Source organism: Chionomys nivalis, chromosome 3 (genome assembly GCF_950005125.1).
Source record: "Chionomys nivalis chromosome 3, mChiNiv1.1, whole genome shotgun sequence".
Taxonomy (NCBI): domain Eukaryota; kingdom Metazoa; phylum Chordata; class Mammalia; order Rodentia; family Cricetidae; genus Chionomys; species Chionomys nivalis.
The window spans coordinates 76,793,746-76,818,510 of record NC_080088.1 but is presented as its reverse complement, the minus strand read 5'-3'; the positions used below and the strand labels follow the sequence as shown (position 1 = coordinate 76,818,510).

Here is a 24,765-nt window from a genome sequence, read left to right as displayed (position 1 = left end):
GCATCATCTGTGACGATCTTACAACAGTGGGAGGTGATGCTGGGTTATAAACGCCACTCTGCTTTAGAAATGTGGTTTATTTTGTTGCTGTCTTGTTAGCATAGACATAGTATTTTTATACCTTAATGTTTATTCTTGATGGCATCTGCTGGATAGCTGAAAAGAGCAGAAATGAGAATTTTTTCCTTTAAAAAGTCCTTTATTTTCTGGTGACTTCGTGAAGCAGTTTTCAGAGCCCAAGCGTCACCTTTATTTTCTGATGACCTCGTGAGGCAGTTTTCAGAGCCCAAGCGTCATTACTGTCTAAAAAGCTGCCATTTAAGCTCTACACAACCCGTGGAAATGTAAGTCCTGGTGGGTCCTGTCCTCTCTCCCAGAGGACAAGAGCAGAAGAGGACACAGCTGCCCCCTTGGACAAGTGTAGGTTGCTGGGTAAGGCTGACCAGACAGCGACCTGGAAGCAACTGGGAGCTCGCCGTGAGTAGCAGGGTCACCAAGCTCAAGCATACAAAGCACCCGTGGCTCCCCTGTCGCCTGGCCAAAGCTGCCAGCCCTTGGTGACGTCTGTGAGTGACAGAAACAGAGCTGCTGACGTCAGACAGCAAGGTCTGCAGCGCACTTGCCGTCTCGGAGGTGAGGCCTCTCTGCAGAGGGATGACCACAACTTCTGCAGCATCCACTGGGAGCAAAGGATGTGCCAAGGCTCCAGAGCCCTTGAGGACCCAGGCTCCCGGGAGTGTGGCCTGAGGAAACAGTCAGGCAGCGCCTCTGTCACACAGAGCCGCAGAGGAGCCCTGCTCTGCAGCCCTGGGCTTTTTCACTTTTTCTTTCAGACAAGGTCCCACCATCTGTCTGCCTCTCTTTCGTTTTTATTTTAGAGGACAGGATCTTGCTATGTGGCCTCAACTGGCCTAGAATGTGCAATGATCCTCCTTCCTCCTCTTCCTAAGACTTAGACTACAGGTGTGTCACTGTATCTGGTCCCGGCTTCATGACCCATCATAATTGTGACGTATCAGCTTGCCTATAGCAGAGGAATCAAGAGAGGATCCTGAAAGGGTAGAGGAAGGCAGGGTGGAAGGACACCAGGGAGTCGGGACCTGAAGTGACACCCACAGGCAGGTGGCTTAGTGGGCCGGGCTGGAGTGTAGCTGGCCTGTGAGCAGAGAACAGACCACATTCTCGCCTCAAGAAAAGCCGGTGATGAGCAGCACTCATGCCCTGACATCATGCAACAGCAGCTGGAAGTGGATGAGGGGAGACAGGTAGTGAGGCAGGACAGACTGTCCACTCCCAGAAATATAGAAGGCTTGGGCTGTGGTTTTAACATCAGGAATGAAAAGAAGTACCAGGCTACATTTTCAAGAACTTTAGGGATTTTGTGGACACAAGGTTTGGGGCAAGATGAGAAAAACAAAAAGAATCAAGCCTAAGTTACAATTTAATGTGGCACCCCAAGGACAAGGGAGCCGTAGGCAGGCCAGAGAATATACGACATGACACAGCCTCCAGAGGACACAGTGCCCACACTTCTGAAGGGGCAGCTGGGGAAAGCTGGAAGTCAGCTCAGGTTCAAGATGGAAGGCAAAGCAATGACAAACGATGGCTAGAAGCTGTCCGGACACAGAAGAGCCGATGCCAAGGCCTTTTCTCTTTTGGTTTTTTGAGACAGGGTTTCTCTACCTATTAGCTGTGGCTGTCCTGGAACTCGCTCTGTGGATGAGGCTGGCCTCGGACTCACAGAGATCCGCCTGTCTCTGCCTCCTAAGTGCTGGGATTAAAGGTGTGCACCACCACTGCCAAGCCGTAAAATCATTTTCAGGATCAAGAGACTGCCCTGGAATCAGAAGGAGTTGATAAACCAGGCACGGGGCGCACGTCTCTAATCCCAGCACCTGGGGAGGTAGAAACAGGTGGATCTGAGTTCAAGGCCAGCTTGACCTTTACATAGTGAGTTTCAGGACAGCTAAAGGTACATACAGAGAGACCCTGTCTCAAAAACACAAAATAAGTAGTTGGTGACAGTCAGTGGAAAGGAATCAGCAGGGAGGCCACCTCTTCCTGGGGGACCTTGTGCTAAATCACAGCACAAGCCACTGACTGGGCAGCTGAGCAGACAGGACATCAAGCACGCCTACCCCAGGCAAGGGCAGAGCGAGTGCTTACGGAAGTGCTGTCGACAGAAAGAAGCTCACGAGATCTTGTCAGCCTGGGAGGGCAAACTCCACCTCATGATCCAAACCAGGGTCTGAGAACCAGTCTCAATCTTTCTTTTGAGAGAGTCTCCCTTTATAGCCCAGGTTAGCCCTGAACACTCAACCTTCCTGCCTTGGCATTCATTCGGAATGAATGCTGGGATTATATCGGCTCCCTGAGCATCTGCATTTTTTAAAGAATACACTGATGGTGGCACTAGCCAGGAAACTGTGCTGAGAGCACATAGCCATCCTGGGGCAGAGATGGCTGGGATGGGAGTAAAGGACACAGCCTTCCTCGCTAACCCAAGACAGGGCCATTGGCACCAGACGAGGGATCGAGAGGCCAGGGGTCCCAGGGGCCAAAACTGGACCCAGCCATAGGCAAGAGGTTTATTGGCTCAGAGCCAAATTTGACAAGGACAGACAGCTCAGAGACTGAAGCCCACAGCCATGCACCCTACCAGGATCCATGAGACCAGCCTGCTGCTACCAGGAGCTGAAGTCCCCAAAGCCCCGGCTGGGCTTCTTCTTGGCCATGGGGACAGCTGTGCTGGTTGATGGTTCTTCCTCTGCAGCTCGCTTCCTGAGACACAAAGAAAACTGCTCTAGTTGCCACAGAAGAGCTAGGGGTCCTCGTCCTCTACAAAGTGCTGCTCCCACTAAAGCAGCCTGGCCTGCACAGGGCCTTTCTAGACCCTTAGGCTCTAGTCTGGTCTGTGGTTTTGGTTTGGTTTTTTGAGAAAGGGTTTCTCTGTGTAACTTTCGAGCCTGTTCTGAAACTCACTCTATAGACCAGGCTGGCCTCGAACTCCCAAGTGCTGGGATTAAAGGCGTGCGCCCCCATCACCTGGTTGGCCTGTGCTATCACCCCTAGGATCACTGAGAGATGTCCCACCATCAAGCACACTCACGTGGCTGCTGGGTTGATGTACTTGCCCACCCCCTGGCGGTATGTCTGGGGGCCCTGGTTTCCAGGCTGGGGCTGGCTCGTCTTGACCTTGGCCTCTGGATCCACTTGCTGCTGTGTCTTCTTCCGCTCCTGGGCAATCTGGGGGTAGCAAAACTGTCTGAAGCAGAATCCAGAGTGGGGTGGGTCTCCTCACTGATCTTGAGCCTCGGGGTGTGTCCTCTTGTTCCCAACCAACAACCACATGACCTGTCTGGCACCTTTCTCACCTGGGCATCAGCCTCCTCATAGGGGTCCACAAACACCGTGGTTGCACATATGCGTATTTCCTCCTGGTGGCAGAGGGACTCTGTGAGCAGGCAGCAGACTTCCCCAGCCAGCACCCAGTAGGCAGTGGTCCTCTGTTCTCCAAGGTACATACCTTAGGACGGTCAGTTTTGGGGTCACTCTCCACATTCTCCATAGCTGTCAGCGTGTCAAAACCCCCAACAACCCTGCAGTAGAGAGACAGAGCTGGGTCTTTGTGTACCCTGAGCAGAGTACCATCCATGGCAGAGTCAAAATATACCAAGAGAAGGACTGTAGACTAGTCACCAGGCAGGAGAAGGACTGTAGACTAGCCACCAGGCGGGATAGGATGGGCCACAGCAGAGAAGGGGGCAGCGACCACACCCAGCCAGGTGTGCTGACTGAAATCCTACCTTGGACAAAATCACAGTCCTTGTTTCCATACTTTGTTTTCCCCTTTTTGCTAAGGCAGGGTCTTACCCAAGTCTAAGTGACTGAGGCTGGCCAGGAACTAATAATCCTTTGTACTCTTAACTCTATGTAACCCCTATAACTCTACAATTGAATCATCGGCACGGACTGTCCTTTGTGGGAAAATCTGCCGACCCTCACACTAGGGGCTGAGGAGAAGGGACTGTTTCAGACATCCAAAAAGGCGCCTGAGAGGGAGGAAGAGCTAGAGCTCTTCAGGAGAGCCAACCTTTCCCCAGGAACACCCACAGTCCTCAGCGGGGACGGTGTGGGAATGCCCCGTCTAGGGAAAGGCAGTGAGGCCCACACCGCACTGCAAACATGCATGGCATCCACTCTTACCGTCCGAAGATGGTGTGCTTCTTATCCAGGTAAGCACAGGAGCGGAACGTGATGAAGCTAGGGAAAGCACAGGAAGATCAGGGAAGCAGCAAGCTGGCCACCCACCATGCTCTAGTTCCTCTGGAGAAGCTACCTGCCTTTCCCAGGTAAATCCAGACCCCTGGAGATAACCCAGAGCTTGGCTGCCAAAATCCCATACGAGTCAAGTAGGAGAGACTGGAGGCTTGAGCTAACTATGAGATTATCTGCAGGAAGGCAGTGGTGAGGGGAGCCCTACCAAACAGGCCAGGTATGTGCTATCTGGAGGAAGTCCTAGACTGAAGACTGTAAACACTGGAAGACATCAGACAAAAGGAGGAAAGCACAGATGGGTGAGGGGACTCACACCTGCAACCCTAGCACAGGCACCTGAGCTCGAGACCAGCCTGAGGTACAGTGTGACCTTACCTCTAAATAAATATAACAGAAAACAGGAAGTGTATGGGATGGGTCCCCACACAAAGTCACAGGTGGACTAGGGCCTACTGTGACAACAGGATATGAACCTCATCCACAGTCCACACCCACGCACAGTGCTGCCCCTGGAACAAGGACTCATTTATGGCACCGAGCATGACTGAACCTGAACCGATCCTACTGCCTCCAGGTGTGTGCCATCATCAGCGAGATCTTGTGAATTTCTAACATAATAAAGGAAGCTAGAAAAAGAATGAAATAAACCTGAAGAAAATAACAGGAAAGTAAAAAATAGCAAAAGGGAAAACAAACATGCAACAGAAATATTTATATTTTGAAAAGACTAAGGGGAATGCTGGTCTACATAGTGAGTTCTACAAGAGCCAGAACTACTTAATGAAGCCCTGTCTCAAAATATGTTTTAAAAAAGAAAAAATTATACTCAAAAAAGATATACCCAGGCTGGAGACCATTTTCAATGGTAGAACATGTATTTAGCACACAAAAAGAAAAAAATGTATGTGTAATACACACACACATCTCCAGGAGAGTTAAGCCATATTCTTAGATGAATAGAATATAATACACACCTATTCTATTCCAAAACATGAGACCAGACATCCAGGAGCCTTACCACCCACCACTACCGAGCACCTCTCCCTGACCACTTGTCCTCAGATTACCTCCTCCCAAAGCACTGGACCAGTAAACCCTGAATGGTGCCTGGCACCCATACACTTCTGATTCTGCCTGTCATACCCCGAGAGGAATGCAGTTCTACCAGCTGACTTGGCACCTTTCCTGGAGGGCTGGTGCTCGATCTGGCTGTGCACTACCTTGTGTCCACTTGACCTGGACACAGCACAACTTTTAGGGAGCACTCCAAGCACTCTGAAAACCACCCCAGCAGCCGAGCAAGAACAGCTGGACCTGGACTCACAACTGAGACTTGTTGGTGTTGGGCCCTGAGTTGGCCATGCTGAGCACCCCACGGCCTGTGTGGGAGAGGTTGGGGCGGAACTCATCTTTGAAAGGCTTGCCCCAGTAGGACTCTCCACCTGGAACAGAAGAGCACAGTCAGAGGTCAGCCAGAACCTATTCCAGGAGCATCAGAGAAAGCCCCGGGCCCTGGGGCACCCCTCTGGATGACCCCTAGATCCCAGCACCTTCATCACCCTTGTGGGCCAGGGGCTACAAGGCCAAAGCTACAAGCATCATTCAAACATGGGTGGAAGTCATAGTTGGCCCATGGAGCTGAAAGCTTGGGGGAAATGTTATTATGCCCTGTAGGAGCCATTGGGCCACCTTATTATATGACGGGAGGGCATGACCAAACCTGTCAGTGAGCAGGTGGGTTCTGAAAACCCCACACCTTCCTCTGCCTTGTTATGGTAGGACCCTGGGGCTGAGCAAAGCAGAAATGTGCGGAAACTAAAAGGCGTGCCCAAGGTGGCCCAGAAGGACAGACACTGTTGCAAGCCACCCCCAAACTGAGATTCCACATCCAGAGCTCTTCAGGCCCAGCTCCCCACCAGGCCCCATGCATCACTCTGATGGAACAGGCCTGGTACCAGCACCTACCTGTGCCTGTACCTGTGGGGTCACCGCCCTGGATCTGCAGAAACAAAACCCAGTGAGGTCACTGGCTCTGATGCTCCCTCTGCCCAATGGCATGTGCTGCACTGAGGACAGGGACCTCCTCTCCGACCCCAGGTCTTCTGGGCCATCTTTAGGATCCCTGGCACAAGATACACCCGAAGACCCTACCCTGGCCACACACAGCCTGAACCAGGTGTCAGGGACAGGGCAGGCACAAGCCCATTTGGTTCATGGGTGCTACCCATGCCACCAAACATCTATGGGCAGCACCAACTTGTTCCACTCACCACAAAGTTCCTGATGGACCTATGAAAGATGGTGCCATCATAATACTGTTTCTTGCAGAGCTTGATGAAGTTTTCACACGTTTTTGGTGTCTACAAAATATCCCAATATTCTATAAGGCACAGTGGTCAACAGCAGAGTCACAAAAGACATGTAGGCCTTTCATCACAAGAGCATGCTACCTGTCTGCAGACCGTGGTTCAGTCTGCCCTCCAAAAACTAAGGCATCAGAGTACTGCAGCCATATGACACATGGCAGAACATGGAGAGCCGGGTCCTAGTCCTTAGATTTGCACACACACCTAGCAGCACCCAAGGAGGCATGCTATGTTGTTGAAACTCCAGGGAAAGAAGTCAGAGCACTTTGGTTCTCAGCAGGAGTCAGGCAAGACCTTAGAAGCAAACTAACTATAGCCCCACATTTAAGATGTCTTAAATACCCAAATACCCCAGCAACCACCTGGGAACAGCCACACACTCACCAGGTCACAGTGCAGCTCTAGGTTAAGGTCGCCCTTGTTGGTGTGCAGCCTCACATAGCCCTTCTTCTTCACAAACTGGTAGCGTAGAACATCCTCATCAATGACAGCTGCAAACAAGTTCTGAGCTTGGCACTTGCCCTGTACCTGAGGTAGCTCCTCCATTCAGGCTCCATGGCATGTCACACAAGATCAGCACCAAGGAGCCTTCCCCAGTCAGGAGCACCCCAGCTCTGAGATCATATCAAGGACAGTACGATGGTAGAGAGGCCTGAGAGCAGGGTACTTCCAGACAAGGGCCAAGACCATATGCTGAGAATGCTTCTGACTCAAAGCCTACCTTCCAAGAACACCCACCACAACCACCAACCACCAGAGACTGCAAGTAAAGGCACAGTGGGGATGCTGGGAAGCCCTACTTGCTCCCAATGTGGATTCTGTTCCAGTGAACTGAGGAAGTAGAGGTGGGCTACCTGCTTCATGCGTGGTCTCAGGTACCATGGCAGTGGAGGTGAAGGACGCACTGACCTTTCCTGTGGAATAGTGGGCCTGCAAGAAAACCATGTGCTCAGACCCAACACCTCTCCTCAAGGACAACCTCTGACCACCACACAGCCAGAGGGAGAGAGTCGGCAAAGATCAGAGGACGAGATTACTGACACCAAGAGGAACAGCTGAAGGCCTAGTTGGAATCAGAGCCCAAGGCCTCAAACAAACTGAAACTAACAATATTAAGTCAAGATGGGAAGACCCTCACAGGTACAGCATCTTCTCCCATGACAGGAATACAAAGGCACTTCTAAGTTTATTTCTAAAGGTTTCTCTTCTGTTTTTGTTTTTTAAGGTACAGTTTCTGTGTAGCCCAGGCTGTTTTAGAGCTCAGAGACTTGTCTGCCTCTGCCTCCTGAATGCTGAAATTAAAGGCCTGCGCCACCACACCCAGCTGGTTTCTTTAGGGGGGAAAATGGTCATGTTATCGGGTGTGGTGGTACACACCTTTTTGTCCCAGCACTCTGGAGGCAGAGGCAGATAGCACTATCTGAATTTGAGGTCAGACTGGTCCACAGAGCAAGTTCCAGGTCAGAAATCCTGTATGAATAAGCAAAGACAACAAAATGACTATATGTCTGAGTGTTTTGCTTGCATGCATGCCTGAACCCTCAGAAGTCAGAAGAGGAAGTCAGATCCCCTGGATGGTTGTGAGATGTCATGTAGGCGCTGGGAACCAAATCTGGGTTCTCAATAAAAAGAACAATTGCCACGGATCCATCTCTCTAACCTGGATATATATATATATATTTACAGTAAACACATCATCTCTTTAATGGGGGAGGGAATAAATGAATTGTTTCATCATATACAAGGAAAAAAAATGAGGACTGATCAACATGACAGTAATACCAAGAGGTACCATACCCGTGCTTAAATAGGGAAATTGTAGACAATGAACTTAATTTAATTTTCTAAGATTTCTTGGATAACTCCCTATGTGGCAGACCCCACCTCTGCCTTTTCCATGGCTGAGACTTTTTAGGCTCAGTCTAAACAGGAGAAAGACAGCACCTATCAGCTAAATGTACTGGAGAAATTCCAGCACCACAGCTGTAAATAGGACCTCAGTAGCCCTGGCAAGCCCAGTCCTCTCTGCCATTACAGACCTGCCAGCCCTTGCAACTCTGTCCTGAAATGTAGACGCTGCTTGTGGAGCACCAGAGACAACAGAGAGTTTGGCACTGAAGCCTGGGTCAGGGCTCACAGCACAAGGCAGCGCTACTTCTGCCGCTCCACTGCTGCCAACCGTTCCTTAGGCCCAAGAGCATGTTGCTCCCTTTTGATTTGTTTGAGCCCAGTCACCTCAACAGCCCTAGAGGGCCCCATAAGACTGAGAGGGTCCGACCCACACCTCCAGGTGCACCCCTGTCAGCACCTTCTCCGGGGTCTCTCCTGGGAAAGAAGCAGAGCCAGAACAACCCACTCACAGCATTCAGTTGGTCCACCTTCTTCTTCTCAGGTGCCTTCATGGTGGCTGCTAAAATCTCATCTCCTTTGAACTCTTTGTAGAGCTCCTGTAGTGTCTCTCGGGTCTCAGCATTCGTATTTTTCAAGTAATAAGATGGATCCTGTTTGGCCTTTTCCTCATCTACAAAACAGTGTACAGGTACATAGCAGCCAAGGCCCCAGAGTCTGGGATTAAAGGCGTGCGCCACCATCACCCGGCATAATGAGATCTCTTCACAATGAGGTTTTGCTTTGGTAATTTAGAAAGTGATTCTTTCTCTTCCTTTTTTTCTTTTTTTAAAATTATTAATTTAGCCGGGCGGTGGTGGCGCACGCCTTTAATCCCAGCACTTGGGAGGCAGAGGCAGGCGGATCTCTGTGAGTTCGAGACCAGCCTGGTCTACAAGAGCTAGTTCCAGGACAGGCTCCAAAACCACAGAGAAACCCTGTCTCGAAAAAACAAAAAAAAAAAAACAAAAACAAACAAACAAAAAAAAAAACAAAATAAAATTATTTATTTATTTGGTTTTTCAAGACAGGATTTTTCTGTGTAGCCCTGGAACTCACTCTGTAGACCAGGCTGGCTTCAACTCAGAGATCCACCTGCCCTTGTCTCCTGAGTGCTGGGATTAAAGGTACCACTGCCCAGCTAAAAGTGCTCATTTCAAGGGAAGGAAGAATTTGGTGTATTTCATATATGAAATGTCCCATCTGTGCTACATGTTGAGTGCTAGGCCAAAGGCTATAACTTACTGAGCAGCGAGCATGCCTAGGTCTGGCCTCTGAGTCTACTGAGCTCAGTTATTTCTGAGTTGTTCTACCTCCCTAAATCCTAACTGGTTCATAGTGTTCATTATTAAGAATCAAAATATTGTTTCCTGCTGAGGTGGGCCAACTAAGGTCTGGGCATGAGTCTAGCTGGCTTCTTGGTATGAAACAAGTGAGCTCAGAAACTTCAGCCACTCCATAGTATGTTACAGTGTGCTCAGTAGCATGGGCCAAACACAGAAAACAAGAGAACCAACCAAGAGCTAACTACCCTAGAAAGATCTGATGTCACCCAGAGTCTCCCCTACAGCCCCTCTTATCCTATGCCCTGGGAAGAGCAGCAGTCAACAGGAAGGGAAAGTGAGGTGTCCTAGAATGTCCCAGACTCCAGTCAGCTGCTTCTCTGACACGGTGGCGCATGCTTGTAACTCAGTACTTAGAGGGCAGAAGCAGGAGGGACGCTGCAAATGCGAGGCCAGCCTCATCTGTACAAGCAAATCTCGGGACAGCCAGGGCTTCCCAGAATAAAGGAAGCTGAAGCCTAGTTAATGAGAAGCCACTCTGGAGCCACAGTCTGAGCCCCCCAAGGAAAGGCTCGCCCGAGAAGCACCAGTACTCTACTCACGGCAGCCGTGGTTGTCCATACCTGGATCTATGACTTTCATGTTATTCTTCACATGGAAAAAGTTGGAAACATTGAATTTGTCCAGGTTGGTAGGGTCCTGTGACAAAAGAGAACACTCAGGAGGAAAAGCTGTGGTGCTGAGGCTTGACAGGTGCCTGCAGGGAAGGAGGCTGTGCCAACAGGGTGACAAGCAAAGGTGCTGAGTCCAGAAAACAGACTGCCGAGCAGCTCAGCAAGCCCCTCCAGGGTAAGACTTGCTGCTAGGCAACGCAAGATAAAGACTGGGCAGCTACGCGGCCAAGCTTTAGTCAGAACGGAGTAAATCAGAGTCCTGTGAGCCTGTCCTGGACTGTGCTCCGTCTAGGCATGCCCACTTTTCTGTCAGTTTTCACCGTTAACCTGTGCCAGCCGCTGCTCTTGGAGCAGAGGGGTAGAAGCTGCAGAGCAGCCTGTGGTCTGCTGCCTATAATGGTTGTGGGGCAGATGGAGCCCCCGTGATGGAGCCATGAGAGCCAGAAGGTAGCCAAGGTGGCTGTGGGGGAGACGTATGCCACTAAAGAACAATGGGGGCAGTGGCTACGGATGCCATGGTACAGAAGACCAAAGCTGGAAGGCAGAAGGCAGAGCCGAGGGTCAAGGTGAGGCTCTCCCCATGAAGCTACTTACCTGCAGGGTGATGATGTCTTGCCTGGAAAAGGGCTCATCAGTCAATAAGTCCCTCAAGTTCTTGGCCTTGATATTTAGCTGCTCCACTGCCTATAGCAGGACAGAGGTGTCATGATCCCTTCTAGGCCATGACACAGAGATAAGAGCCGCCCTGGGGTGCACAGTCTCGAATGCTCTCATAGCACAGACTAGCTAAACCAACCTGGCTGCTCAGGCAAGAGGTCTAACATGGGCTCTCCTGTGCTACAGGCTGCTCCCGCCCCTCCCACCAACCTGGCACCTCCTTCTTCCTAAGAGTCTAGCAGCTCCTTTTCTCCCAGGTACCTCCCAGAGTCTGGTTCTTCCCATGCTGAAGACGTGGGAAGACTCCCCGGGATACAGGGAACCCTTGCTTAGGCAGCCCAAACTGCCTGCCTAGGTTTCAGGTCCAAAGGCCACCAGAGTCATCTGGCTTTTTGGTTTGGTTGGTTGGTTGGTTGGTTGGTTGGTTGGTTGGTTTGGTTTTTCAAGACAGGGTTTCTCTGTGTAACAGTCCTAGTTCGAACTTGTAGAGACCCACCTGTCGCTGCCTCCTAAATGGTAGGATTAAAGGTGTATGCCATTACCACCCAGCTGAAGTCACCTGATCTTTATTTTAAACCCTCATAAAGCAGGAAGGCTACCTAGCCAGAGATGACGCCTGTGCAGAAGGCTATAAAGCTATAAAGCCATGAGGACAGGCATGCTCACTGCTCCTGGATCACCTCCAGCACTCAGCCAGGCTTTTGGACTCCCCCAAAGCACATGTGAGGGCCCACATTACACAGTCCCACTCATTGTAATAGAGGTTTACCTCATAGGTGTAGACATTGCCAGTTGTCCTGATAGCCACAATATGAGTGTTGTCAGTGAACACCGAGTACAGCACTGGACAGTGGTACTGCCCTAGAAAGCAAGCACACACAGGGCTAGTGGCCCTCAAGAGTTCTGATTAAGCAATCCTGAGAGGATGTTTTTATAACCCAGCTACTCAGGAGGCTGAGGCAGAAGAACAGGCAAGGCCAGCTGGACAGTTCAAGAAGTTGCAGGGTCTTGGATGGAGAAATGGCTCTGTACATAAGAGAACTTGACTGCTCTTCCAGAGGACCCAGGTTCAATTCCCAGCACCTACATGGCAGCTCACAACTATCTGTAACTCTAAGATCTGACACCCTCATGCAGACATACATGTAGGCAGAACACCAATACACATAAAATAAAATAAATAATAATAATAAAGACTTTCGTCTCAAAGTGAAATTTTGAAAGGAGGCTCAGTGACCATGCATTAGCCTAGCATGCGCTAAATATTGCACTCAACGCCATTGCCACGAGAGAGATAGGGAGGGAGGGAAGGACAGGTGGTGGTGGTGCACACCTTTGATCCCAGCACTGGGAGGCAAAGGCAGGCAGATCTCCAAGTTCGAGGCCAGCATGGTCAACAGATCGAGTTCCAAGACAGTAGGAGCTACACAAAGAAACCCTGTCTGGGGGGTGGGGAGGGCGAGGAAGGAACCAGTAGGAGTCAGAGAAGGGAAGGAAGAAGAACCTTAGGCCAGCTACCAAGCCCTGGGAAGCACAGGGATGGCAGCCATTCAAGCTCCATTTCCACACTGTTAACAACTCCTATGCGTTTTACAAGCCCCAAGCCTGCTTCCTCTTACTCGGAGCACTGTTAGCCTCCAAAGCAGCTCAGGTGGCCCACTGTCTGGGCTTATCTTTCCAGAGACTCACAGTACCCAGACTCCCTTTATCTCCTGGCCTTCCTCACCTAGCTCTCTTCCTGCCCCAAAAGATGATCTCCCATCCAGCAGGGGCCTCGTCAGATAAATGGGGGTGGGGTGAGGTGGGGAGGACAAATAGATGTATCATCCACATGCATCTAGATAGATTTCTAAAAATTTTGTTTTAAAATAAAAAAAGAAATCTTACACACATACACACACCAAAAACAAAACAAACCTATGGAAATGTAACCACTGTGTGTCTATTTGATGACCAGGGAATTCTTGTTCATTTTTAAGTGTCATAAGATCATTATGAAAATGTAAGTCATTACCTTTTAATTGATGTACTACATTTTGGGTTTTTTTGTTTGGTTGGTTGGTTTTTCAAGATAGGCTTTCTCTGTATAGCCCTGATTTTCCTGGAACTCACTTTGTGTACACCAGGTTGGCCTTGAATTCAGAGATCTGCTGCCTCTGTCTCCTGAGTGCTGGGATCATACAACCACTACCTAGCCTTGCATTATATTTTTATTCATTAACTTTGTGTGCTGGGTGAGGGGACAGGGTGTGCACATGTCACAATGCAAATGTGGAGGTCAAAGAATAACTTAAAGAATTCAGTTCTCGGGATGGCTCAGAGGTTAAGAGCATTGCCTGCTCTTCCAAAGGTCCTGAGTTCAATTCCCGGCAACCACATAGTGCCTCACAACCATCTGTAAAGAGGTCTGGTGCCCTCTTCTGGCCTGCAGATATGCACACAGACAGAATATTGTATACATAATAAATAAATATTTAGAAAAAAAAAAAAGAATTCAGTTCTCGGGCTGGAGAGATGGCTCAGAGGTTAAGAGCATTGCCTGCTCTTCCAAAGGTCCTGAGTTCAATTCCCAGCAACCACATGGTGGCTCACAACCATCTGTAATGAGGTCTGGTGCCCTCTTCTGGCCAGCAGGCATACACACAGAATATTGTATACATAATAAATAAATATTTAAAAAAAAAAAAAAAAGAATTCAGTTCTTTTCTTCCACCGTAAGTTCTGCTGATGGAATTCAGGTTGCCAGGCTTGGCAGCAAGTGCCTTTACCCTCTGAGCCACCTCACCAAGCCCTACAGAGCAAAACAATGAAGTGGGAAATGATACCATGTCTGGGATCTGCCTCAAGCACCACCTTGAGACAGCAAAGAGAAGCCCAGATGAAACCAGCAGGCTGTAAGGAACTGGGGCTGCCGAGTGCGTGGGTGGACATGTCCCACTAGTGCTGTGTTTGTGGGTCTGAGATTTCAAATCAAACCAAAGCAGATTTGGTCAAGGTAGCATGCATCTAAAATCCTAGCAATTCAGAGTCTGAGAAGGATCAGGAATTCAAGGCTAGACTCAGTTACAAAATGATCCAATCTAGACTTTACCTAAAAATAAAAAGCTAAAAAAAGGGGGGGGGGAGGAACAAGGCTAGTTCATTAGTAGAGGACTTGCATAGCACGTACAGTGTTTCTCCGTTGGTCTCCCTAGTACCACAGGACTGGTCTGCCTCCTGTCTCTACCCCAGTCTTAAGTCACATGCCCGTGTTCCCATGGTTTCAACAGTACTGAATTTCTGCCACGCATGGGCATGCTCGAGCACATGCCTTTCTTTGATGCACCTGACCCCTCTAGCTAGAATGTTCTTCCCACATCTTCATACAGCTTCCTCTCACCAAGTTTCCTCTCACACACTGTCTGCCGCCCTCCATGGGTATCCTGCTGGCCCATTCCTTCCTCTACTTCTATCTAAAACAGACAGGACATCTGATGCCCTACACATCTCCTGCCTAGATTCCTCCCCCACCAACACAAGCTCTTCTCACTCCAGAACAGACACACACACCACCTCACCCCACCTGCTTGTTCTCTGCACATTTCCAGGGAGAACTGCTCTATAACAGACACACATGACCTATGAACTCGGCTGCTGGAGGTCAGACAATGAAGAAAGATGGCCCAGTGAGCACTGACAGCAACCTCAATTATGGTACTTATGTCAGAGTGAGACCATAAAGAACCTGCAACAAGATCAGACCCCAGGACAGGGACGGGGCAGCTGCGTTATCTGGACAGACAACAACAGGGCACAAAGGGACTTAGAGCAGGAGGCCCCAATGGGGCAGAGGTCTGCAGGAGTGATGATTGACAGTCTACTTAAGAGTAGACTGGAAATGCCTCCCAAACACCCATAACTACAGCTGGGCTAGCCACCCTGGACTTTGGCTGAGCGACTTACACCTACAGTCAAGAATAGGCCATAGCCTCAGCCAGGTATGCCCCATGCACGAGGCCCAACTATGGCACCAGCAGCTTACAACAGCCCAACAGCCTTTGTGGGAGCCACCTATCCCTACCTAAACTACCTGACCCTTTGAGAAGTCATGTGACATCCGGGAAAGCAAAAGCAAGTGTCAGAAAGGAATGAGTGAGGCTGGAGATGTGGCTCAGGCACAACACTTGTTTAGCCTCCAAGCACAAGAGAAGAGAAAAGAATGTCTGATTACAGACAAGAAGTTGGTGAGAGCAGGAGCTGGGGTTCTGTGGACCAGTCCTGGAGCTGGGTACAAAAGGGCTCTCACCTTCACTGTTCTTTGCAAAGTTCAGCTTGATCAAGGACTTCCCATCAAGTTTCTGGAAGACAGACAATTAACAATAATGAGTAAGGGGAGAAATAAAATGAAGGCTGCCAAATTAGGAGCAACAGAGACAGAAGAGAAGGAGCTGCCCAACTGACTCTTCAGCTCACACTAGCAGAAATCTCTCTGGGAGTCTCCAAGACACAGCCCGGGCTCCTCAAGGCTGTAGATGCAAGTCTATGCAGTTGCACTGATGTAACCTGTAAACCCAGGCTGTGAGCAGATCCCCAGATTTATAAACCACCAAATCCAACAAATATAAGGGGTGATCACTGTGCTAAACGGTGAAGCTGTGGAACAAAGACTGGTCTGTATTTCCACAATGCCTAAACTTTTCTTTTTGGTACCAGGTACCAAACTCAGGACCTCATATGTGTGCTCTACCACTGAGCTCCAAACCCAGGCCTTGTCTGAACATCTTTATGGTAAGCACACCACTTAATGTGTGGGTGCAGGGCCACTGAGATGACTGAACTCAGTCCCTGAAACCTACAGTGGCGGGAGAACAAACTCCTGAAAGTTGTCCTCTGGCCACATGAGCACACAGCGACACCCACACCATAGACATATCTCTAGTAATAATAATGGTAATGAACAAAATAAAAACAAATGAATGTTCCTAAGACTAGGAGGAAAGCAGAGAAATGCATCCGCTGGTAAAGGTCTTGTCATTGGACCTGATGGTGTGCTCCATGCTCAGCAGGACCTAGGGAAAGGAGAGAACTAACTCCCACAGCTGCCCCCGACCTTCACACGCGCTGTGGGCCCACATGCACATGCACATGCACAAAATAAATAAGTGTAACAAATAGAGCTAGTGAGAGTACTCGGGTATTCTGCTTATATTATGGTACAAATATTTTTTTAAAAAGGAGTAAAACACTTAAAGTGGAAAAGCTGATGCTGTAGCTCAGTAGTGGAGTGTGTGTTCAGCATGGATAAAGACCTAGGTATAGCAAAAAAGGAGTGGACGTGCCCACAGACTAGGGGCGCTACGACAGAATACACCCCTGTAGGATTTCATAGCCAAAGTAACTGCTATATGTAGTTTGACAGCTGCAGATCACAGACCAGCTAACAAGATTTGATATCCCAAAGAACACCTGTGACACAGAATGCAAAAATTACAAAAAGCACCCAGGTATAACCGAATAACAATGTCCACCCGAAAAGGAGACAACTGCAGAAAAGATACCAGAGGTGGAGGTTTGGAAGCAGAGGAGGACAGGGAACGCTAAGATGACAAAGGGTAGAGAGAGCTGCAGCAGCCTTTGGTAGTCACGGCCTCAGGGAGGCAGAGACCAAAAATCACAAGGCACAGGCGGGCAGCAAGGGCCTCATAAAAAGGAAACCAGTAAAGGGTATGCTCCCAGTCCGGGGACTTGGGAAAAGCCCTGGAGCTTCCTGGCTGTCAGCAGAAAAAGCTGGTCACACTTCCAAGTGAGAAACACCAAGGAAGGAAAGCAAACTACTTAGGGAGGTAAGACCCAAGATTCTGCCCCAAGCAGCCCGAGATCAAGTGCACAGGCTCTAGAAGCAGTCTAAGACGCCTGTGTACAGTGCTGCTCCCCTTTCCTCAGGAACAGGAAGAAATGGGTTGACAACACACGCATCTACACTCGAAAGAATCCCTGGACCTCATAGCAGTCCCAGACTGTCACCAGGGCCAGAAAAACTCCGGCCAGCTTCCTGCCACCCAGTAGGTTAGAGTCTTAAAGGCTTTTATTTTGTTTTGCTTGAGATTTTATAAGTGGATTTTTCTTTGGAGGGGAGAGGATGCTAGAAAATGGAAGCCAAGGCCTTCTGCAAGCTAGGCAAGTGCTCTATTATTGAGCTACACCCCCAACTCAAAGGTTCTTCTTGCCAAGGGAGCTCCTGTCCCAGGCAGAGGAAGTGAAGGGGCAACATGATCTACTCTAACAGGAGAGGCAGAGTCACAGACTAAATACATTCAAAGTTCCCTGGACTGGGTTGAAAATGTTCCCCCAAAGTTTGTAGGCCCCAGAAACCTTCCTTCAAACAGGGCTTCCATGGAGGTGATCAAGTGAAGATGGGGCCACGCTGTCGGCAGCAGTGCAATGGCCTGGCTTCAGATCCTGCCTGCACTGAGAACCAGGCTCCACTGGCCCTCATTGCCGATCAGGACAGTGACAACTGCTCAGGAAGCTCTTGCTGAACTGTGGCCAGTCCCCCAAAATCACAGTACTAAGTGACTGCTAAGATCCCTACTGCCCTAAGGACAGGACTCAGACTCAACACCTTAAACATCCAGCTGGCCCAGTCTACAGCTCTCCTTCCCTCTACCTTCAGCCTGGTCAAATGTAGACAGCATCTCTCACCCAGACAAATGCATGATCCCCAGCAGATCTCCCTGGGGCCACCAAGCTCCTGAGAGCACCTTCCTGACAAAACCAGACCTATCCTCAATACAGGTCAGGTCATGACCCTATTGGGCATCCAATCCACCAGAGTAAGTCCAGGGCCAGCAAGGCTCCCCAGGATGGCATCTAAATATCATTACGTCTCATCCTCAGGACTGAACATGACAGCAGCTCCCCAGAGACTTCCTCAGTCACCTATCCTCCCTCTTTCCTTGCCATTCCTCTCTGCATCATTTAAATGACACACACCTGACCTGCCTGCCCCATCCCCATGTTGGGCCCAGCATACACAAAGTTGAGGCCTTCTTAGCAGGGACAACTGAAGAGATGAAGAACCAGGCCACGGAAGGAAAGGAGACGGACCTCTAAGACACAAAGGGACCAAAGGGCCAGAGGCCAATTAAGATGTGTAAAAAGTGAGGCTAGAGAATAAGCTAGCGACAATTGTAACCGCGAACTACTGTTGGCTGTCCTGGGACTCGCTCTGTAGACCAGGTTGAGCTCAAACTCACAGAAATCTACCTACTGCTGTTTCTGAAGAGCTGGGATTAAAGGCAAGAACAACTTTTCTTTCGTCCCTTAAAAAAAAAAAAAAAAACCTGCCAGGTGAGGATGGCACACGCCTTTAATCCTAGCACTCAGGAGGTAGAGGCAGGCAAATATTTTGAGTTTGAGGTTAATCCTAGCACTCAGGAGGTAGAGGCAGGCAAATATTTTGAGTTTGAGGTCAGTCTGATTTACAGAGTGAGTTCCAGGACAGTCAAGGCTACAGAGAAACCCTGTCTCAAAAAACAAAAACAAAAATACCTTTGATTTGTCAAAGATATGGGAAAGAAGCATTTTCTTCTTGCAGTGTGGCTAAAGGCTTAAAATGTATAACAGTTTTGAATGGCAGTTGGCCAGTAACTATGGAAACTGACAATGCACCTTCTTTTGACTCTGCAGTCCTAGAAGAATATTGCTGTGTGTTCAAGAAAATGTGCATGGAGCCATTCCTGCACTTTTGCTGTGACAGAGGATTCAGTACGATTCAGTCACAAAGACAGACACGATACCAATGATGGCTCAGCAGGTAAAGTCACTTGCCACCAAGTCTGATACCCTGAGTTAGATCACTAGAACCCATATGGTGGGAGGAGCTGCCCTCTGACCCTGTGCCATGGCATGTGCACTTACACAGATATGCCTACATACTTACACATACACTCACAAGCAAACAAGTGTAAAAACCCATCCTTTCTAAAAGAGAGTGCTTTCTGTACGGACACCCTTGAGACTTACCAGCACCTTGAAAAGCACATAAAGCAAGATACAGATGAGTCACCAACTCTGATCAAACTCAAGAGAAAACACAGACAGCCAGGCCTGGAAGCTAAGGCAGGAATGCAGTGAGTGAGAAGACAGCCTGGGCTACACAATAAGACCCTGACTCAAGCAAAGATATAATGAACGGTGTACATTCACAGGAGACCAGTACCAAGACTCCACAGTACCCTAATCTCAAAATGATGTAGCATTTGAATGTAACCTATGTGTACCCTCTCACCAACTTTAAAACATCTCTAGACTGCTTGCTATCTATTACAATATAAATCCTACACAAATTACTATCTGATACTGTTTAGTAAACAATGACAAGAAAAAGTATATAGATATTCAATACAGATACAATTTTTCCACAATTACTTCTTTTTGAGCATGGTTGATTGAATCTAAGAACACAGAATCTGCAAATACAGAGGCAACACTTCTGGAAAGCAGAGGACTGTCATCCCAGGCCCTGTGAGCAGTTCTCCACTGAAGACATGACAACTGCAAGGACAAAGCAAGGGCAGGGCACAGCTACACGGCAACAAGTACCTGCGTGACCACCTACCTCTCCATTGCTGGGATTGGTACCATACTTCTTAAGCCATGGAACAATGTTCCTGATGGGAGAGAACAAAAACTGTCACTAGGGCGCTATAGAGATGGCTCAGCAATTAAGAGCATGTGGTCGTCTGAGCTCCCAGCATCCACATGACATGGCAGTAACAGCTATCTATATGGAACTCCAGTTTCAGAGTACCCAATGTCCTCTCCCAGCTCCCACAGGCACTGCACAAATGTGGTGCACACACATACAGGCAAAACATCCACACACATGAAATAAAAATAAATCTTAAAGGGGCTAGAGAGATGGCTCAGAGGTTAAGAGCACTGGCCACTCTTCTAGAGGTCCTGAGTTCAATTCCCAGCAACCACATGGTGGCTCACAACCATCTGTAATGAGATCTGGTGCCCTCTTCTGACCTGCAGGGATACAGGCAGGCAGAGCACTGTATACATAATAAATAAATATTTAAAAATAAATAAATGAATAAATAAATGTTTAAAAAAAAGTCACCAGTAGGTGCTGCCAGTGACAACCTGGAAGCCCTAGGGCTGTTTCCAGGTGAGCTGTAAGCAGGCTGCACTTCCCCACAGAAGGGAAGAACACCTTCCAGAGTGGGTGCACCTGTAGGTCATGTGTTCCCACACACGGTCGGTGACGTGGTGTGTTCTGGTACTGGAGCCTGAACACATGCTTGTGCATACAGTGTCCCCACTGAGCTCCACTCAGTGTCTGCAGGAGTTTCATGGAAGTTCCGCATAAACAAGAACTTTAACTAGGCAGAAGAGCAAACAGATGTTAGCATGCCTATACAAAGCACTAGGTCAGCATCAGAAATTATACCTGCAGCCACGCATGGTGATAAGCCACCCATTGTGTGAGCCTGGTTACTTATGAGATGAAGGCAGGAAATCACTAGAACCCAAGAATTCAATGCCAGGACAACACAATGAGACCTCCCCCTCCTCAAATAGATAAATCTCTATACAGGGTCCAGAAGGCATAAGCATTCATAGTGATGATCCTGAACAGTGGGCTCTTTATGGTAAAATGATCTATTGAAGTATTTTATATTTTTCTAAATTTTAGAAAATATTTTAGAATCTAAAACAAGCTTGAAATATAAAACAAAGCTAACATATGTTGACACATAAAATAGGGTCTAATGCTTCAGAATGTAATGCTGGAAGTGTGCGCCTTCATTACAGCTCTGCTTTCATTAAGCAGATATATCCAGTCATCACTGCTCCACAGCAACAACAGACGGGTGACCAGCTGGTCACTAAAACATGGTAGGAGGACTCATCTCCATTTTAAGCAGTGGCAACAGCATCTGTCAGCTAATTCTGCCTGCTAGCGGTCACAGGGCACTTCTGCCATGTCCCCTGCCTGTCCCTCCCAATTCCCAAAGAGGCTCGCCTAGATCTCAGGAAGTTTCTAGGGACAAGACTTTGGTGACTCTGTCCCTGCTTAGAGCCATAAACTCAACACTCCTTTCTCTACTAGGTGTCAACGACCCTACAGTATCTGTTCAATCAAGACAGTGCTGGGAGATAGTGCAGGGACAAAGCACTTCTCATGCGAGCACAAAAACCTGAGATTTGGATTCCAAAAAATCCAGAAAAGACAGCACTCATCTGTAACTTCAGTAGGGACTGGAGGCACTGAGACAGGCAAACCCTGGGAGATGCTTGTCAGCCAGCCTAGCTGACACTGCAAGTTCCCTAACAAGGTCCTGCCTCAAAAACATAAGGTGGAGAACAACAAAGACGGCTGAGTTCAACCGCTGGCCTCCACATACACTGCTGCACATACACACACCACATACTCGGGCACAAACATGCAAACACAGACATGGACACACACAGACACATGCACGCATGCACACCCCACAAATAAAAAGAAATTTAAAAATTCAAGAGGAAACTCACAGCAAATCAAAGACAACACCTTCTGGAGTGCAGACTGGGTAGACAAAAGGCTGCAGGGAGAGACTGAAAAGGACAGAGAAGTCTGGTGAGCTTCCGGGAACACTAAGCATGCTACAGTTCCAACAACCTTCCCAGCAGTTCCAAGTGTGCTCGGCACTGACACGCCACACCACTAAGGACACATCATCAAGAGGTGCCGCGGGACCTGGTGCCTCAGCACCGGACTTCTCTTCCAGGTTTTGTTGTCAGATTCAAGTCAAAAAGAGGTTGTGTTGGTCCTGAGGAAGCAGGCCTGCAATTCCCTCTCCAGATCCTCACAGAGCAGGCAAACCGAGCTTTCGTCCCAAGAGCCACCCTTCCCCATGCCAAGATTTTTACATTATTATTATTTTTTTTTTTTTTTTTTGGTTTTTCGAGACAAGGTTTCTCTGTGGTTTTGGAGCCTGTCCTGGAACTAGCTCTTGTAGACCAGGCTGGTCTCGAACTCACAGAGATCCTCCTGCCTCTGCCTCCCGAGTGCTGGGATTAAAGGCGTGCGCCACCACCGCCCGGCCCCATGCCAAGATTTGATGAGGCCACCGTGGTCTGTGCCTGCACCACTCGTGTGCTGGGAACACAGTCAAGGAAAAGCTGAATCCCTGGGAATTTCTGAAGCTCGGAGGTGGAGAGTTCTACAGCAGCCTCAACTGCCCTAATCGTTTCCACATGCAGCATCTGCCGGCGAACAGAGTCCATGCAGCTGCTTTCCTAGCTTTCTTGTGATGGTCTCAAGCCTTTAAATCTAGCACCTGGGAGGCAGAGCGGGTGGATCTTCTTCAGTTAGAGGCCAGTCTGGTCTACATAGTGAATTTCAAATCCACAGAAACAGAACAGCATAGACTCTATGTTTAAAAAAAAAAAAAAAAAAAAAATGGCAGGGTGGTGATGGCACACACCTTCTAGCACTTGAGAAGCAGAGGCAGGTGGATCTCTGAGTTTGAAGGCAAATTCCAGGACAGCCATGGATACACAGAGAAACCCTGTCCAAAAAAAAAAAAAAAAAAAAGCAAAAAACCAACACCAACAACAAAATCAACTTTGACTTTAACTAGCCAGTAAGTAGGTGGAGCAGAACAGGGCCAGTTCAAGACTCTGGTGGAGAGCTCACTCCCCAGCACACCCTGAAGGGCTGTGTTCTCCACCCAATCTGCAGTGGAGTCGTGGAGTCAGAGGCCTCCAGAGGTGCTAGACCCAAGAGTGGAAGCATGGCTGCAGCCTCCCTCCCTTTCTCACTGACAGGCTCCCACTTGGTCACCTGACCTTCAGAGTAGCGCTTGGAGGGAAGGACGCCAACCACACCAGCCTTCCCTCCCTCCCCGACTTACCCTGAGAGAACAGCATAAGGAGATGGCTGGGTCCTTGTCTAGGACTGCTTCCCCAGCAGTCCCCTGTCCAGATACCAATATGCCCCAAAGCAACACCTGACGGCTCAGCATCTGGCTACCCTCCCCTTCCCACCAGTACCTGAGTCCCAGGGAAGGAAGGGACCTGCCAGAATCATCACTATTGCTCACGTACAGCTGCTTACAATCTGAACAAAATAGGGCACCACAGGCACAGCCGCAAGTCAGACCATCCGGGCCATACGCCATCCCAGGGCTATGCTACTCTTCCAGGCACTTGTCCTCCCAGACATAAAGTAAGCTTAGCCACAGGGTCCACTCAGACTCAGAAGATTGTAGTAAAAAGCAAAACTGGTAACCACACACACAGTAACCAGAAAATACCCATGTACTGGCCTCATGGCTGGTCTGCTTTCTCCCACTCAAGTTATCTTGAAAGGCACAGAGAAAATTCTGAACACATCTCAAAGAGTCAAGTTCACACAGATTGTGCATGTTAAAATTCTGACTTTCTAGGCTTAAAAAGGGTTGGATTTGGAGATATTTTAAATTTTGGATTTTTCAGATCAAAGACGATCAACTGTCTATGCAAAAACACTCCAGATGCAAGTATAGTAATTCTAATTCTTGAGAGGTAGAAGCAGGAGAATTAGGAGTTCAAGGCCAGCCCAAGTTACAGAGTTAAAAGACCCTATCTTAAAACACACACACAGAGGCTAGAGAGATGGCTCAGTGGTTAAGAGCATTATTGCTCTTCCAGAGGTCCTAAGTTCAATTCACAGCAACTACATGGTTGCTCACAACCATATATAGTGAGATCTGCTGCCTCTGATTCTGTGCATGAAGACAGAGCACACATATATGTGAATAAATAAATCCAAAAAACAAGAAATACACATGTAATTCTATACATATGTGTTAAAAAATAAAAAATAAAACACACACATTTGGAGAGATGATAACCAAAATAAAACAGAAGCCTTTTAAAGGTCTTACCTACAGTGGTCAAAAGGTAAGCGGCGAAAACTTGTCCGTGTGATATCTGTTTAAATAAAATAAAAACCAGAAAGCTTGTTTGGGAAATATTTCAGCTGTGTGCACCTACCACTAGAACTACATCACCATGTCTTAACTTTTTTGTTGCTGCTGGAGAGCAGACCCAGGGCCTTGTACATGCTCTGTGCTAGGTGCATCACCAAGCGACACCGCCAGGCCTGGGTTAAGAATCTTGGTAGCAGGACAGTGGTGGTGCACACCTTTAGTCCCAGCACTCAGGAGACAGAGGCAGGCAGATCTCTGTGAGTTTGAGGCCAGCCTGGCCTACAAAATGAGTTCCAGGACAGCCTCCAGGACAGCCAGGATTACACTTACTTACACACACTTACACACACACACACCAAAAAAAAAAAAAAAAAACCAAAAACCTGTCTTGAAAAACCAAAAAAGAAAGAATATTTTATTGGGGGCCTAAAAAAAAAAAGATGGCTCAGAGGACCTGAGTTCAAGGATTAAAGGCATGCACCACCACACCTGGCCTAAGTTTTTTTTTTACTAACAACTGTCACAGGCACAGTGGCTTACACCTGTGAGGCAGAAACAGAACAATCTTCAGTTCAAGGTCAGTCTGAGCTACTTAAGACTATATTTTATTTTATTTATTTTTTTGAGACAGGGTTTCTCTGTAGCTTTGGAGCCTGTCCTGGAACTTGCT

The 24,765-nt window shown here is 48.5% G+C and overlaps 1 protein-coding gene across 5 annotated transcripts in view; it reads right to left on the bottom strand.

Moving 5' to 3' along the window:
* The window catches only part of Ppil2 (peptidylprolyl isomerase like 2), a 28,868-nt gene that overhangs the window by 1,511 nt on the left and 2,592 nt on the right, over positions 1 to 24,765 (bottom strand). Inside the window, exons 3-21 of one of the 5 annotated variants that reach the window (XM_057763664.1) lie at positions 24,051 to 24,096; positions 21,673 to 21,735; positions 19,745 to 19,796; positions 15,431 to 15,482; positions 11,915 to 12,006; positions 11,083 to 11,172; positions 10,438 to 10,513; positions 9,005 to 9,165; positions 7,499 to 7,574; positions 7,029 to 7,135; positions 6,549 to 6,638; positions 6,244 to 6,277; positions 5,603 to 5,720; positions 4,207 to 4,263; positions 3,527 to 3,599; positions 3,375 to 3,437; positions 3,110 to 3,246; positions 2,660 to 2,781; positions 204 to 743 (exon numbers count right to left, since the gene is read on the bottom strand). In XM_057763664.1, the coding sequence (XP_057619647.1) occupies positions 2,685 to 2,781; positions 3,110 to 3,246; positions 3,375 to 3,437; positions 3,527 to 3,599; positions 4,207 to 4,263; positions 5,603 to 5,720; positions 6,244 to 6,277; positions 6,549 to 6,638; positions 7,029 to 7,135; positions 7,499 to 7,574; positions 9,005 to 9,165; positions 10,438 to 10,513; positions 11,083 to 11,172; positions 11,915 to 12,006; positions 15,431 to 15,482; positions 19,745 to 19,796; positions 21,673 to 21,735; positions 24,051 to 24,096 (1,484 nt within the window). In that variant the 3' untranslated portion in view covers positions 204 to 743; positions 2,660 to 2,684. Of the gene's footprint in view, positions 1 to 203; positions 744 to 2,659; positions 2,782 to 3,109; positions 3,247 to 3,374; positions 3,438 to 3,526; positions 3,600 to 4,206; positions 4,264 to 5,602; positions 5,721 to 6,243; positions 6,278 to 6,548; positions 6,639 to 7,028; positions 7,136 to 7,498; positions 7,575 to 9,004; positions 9,166 to 10,437; positions 10,514 to 11,082; positions 11,173 to 11,914; positions 12,007 to 15,430; positions 15,483 to 19,744; positions 19,797 to 21,672; positions 21,738 to 24,050; positions 24,097 to 24,765 lie in introns of those variants that run through there. The other 4 variants (XM_057763665.1, XM_057763667.1, XM_057763666.1 and 1 more) reach the window with 4 other exon arrangements.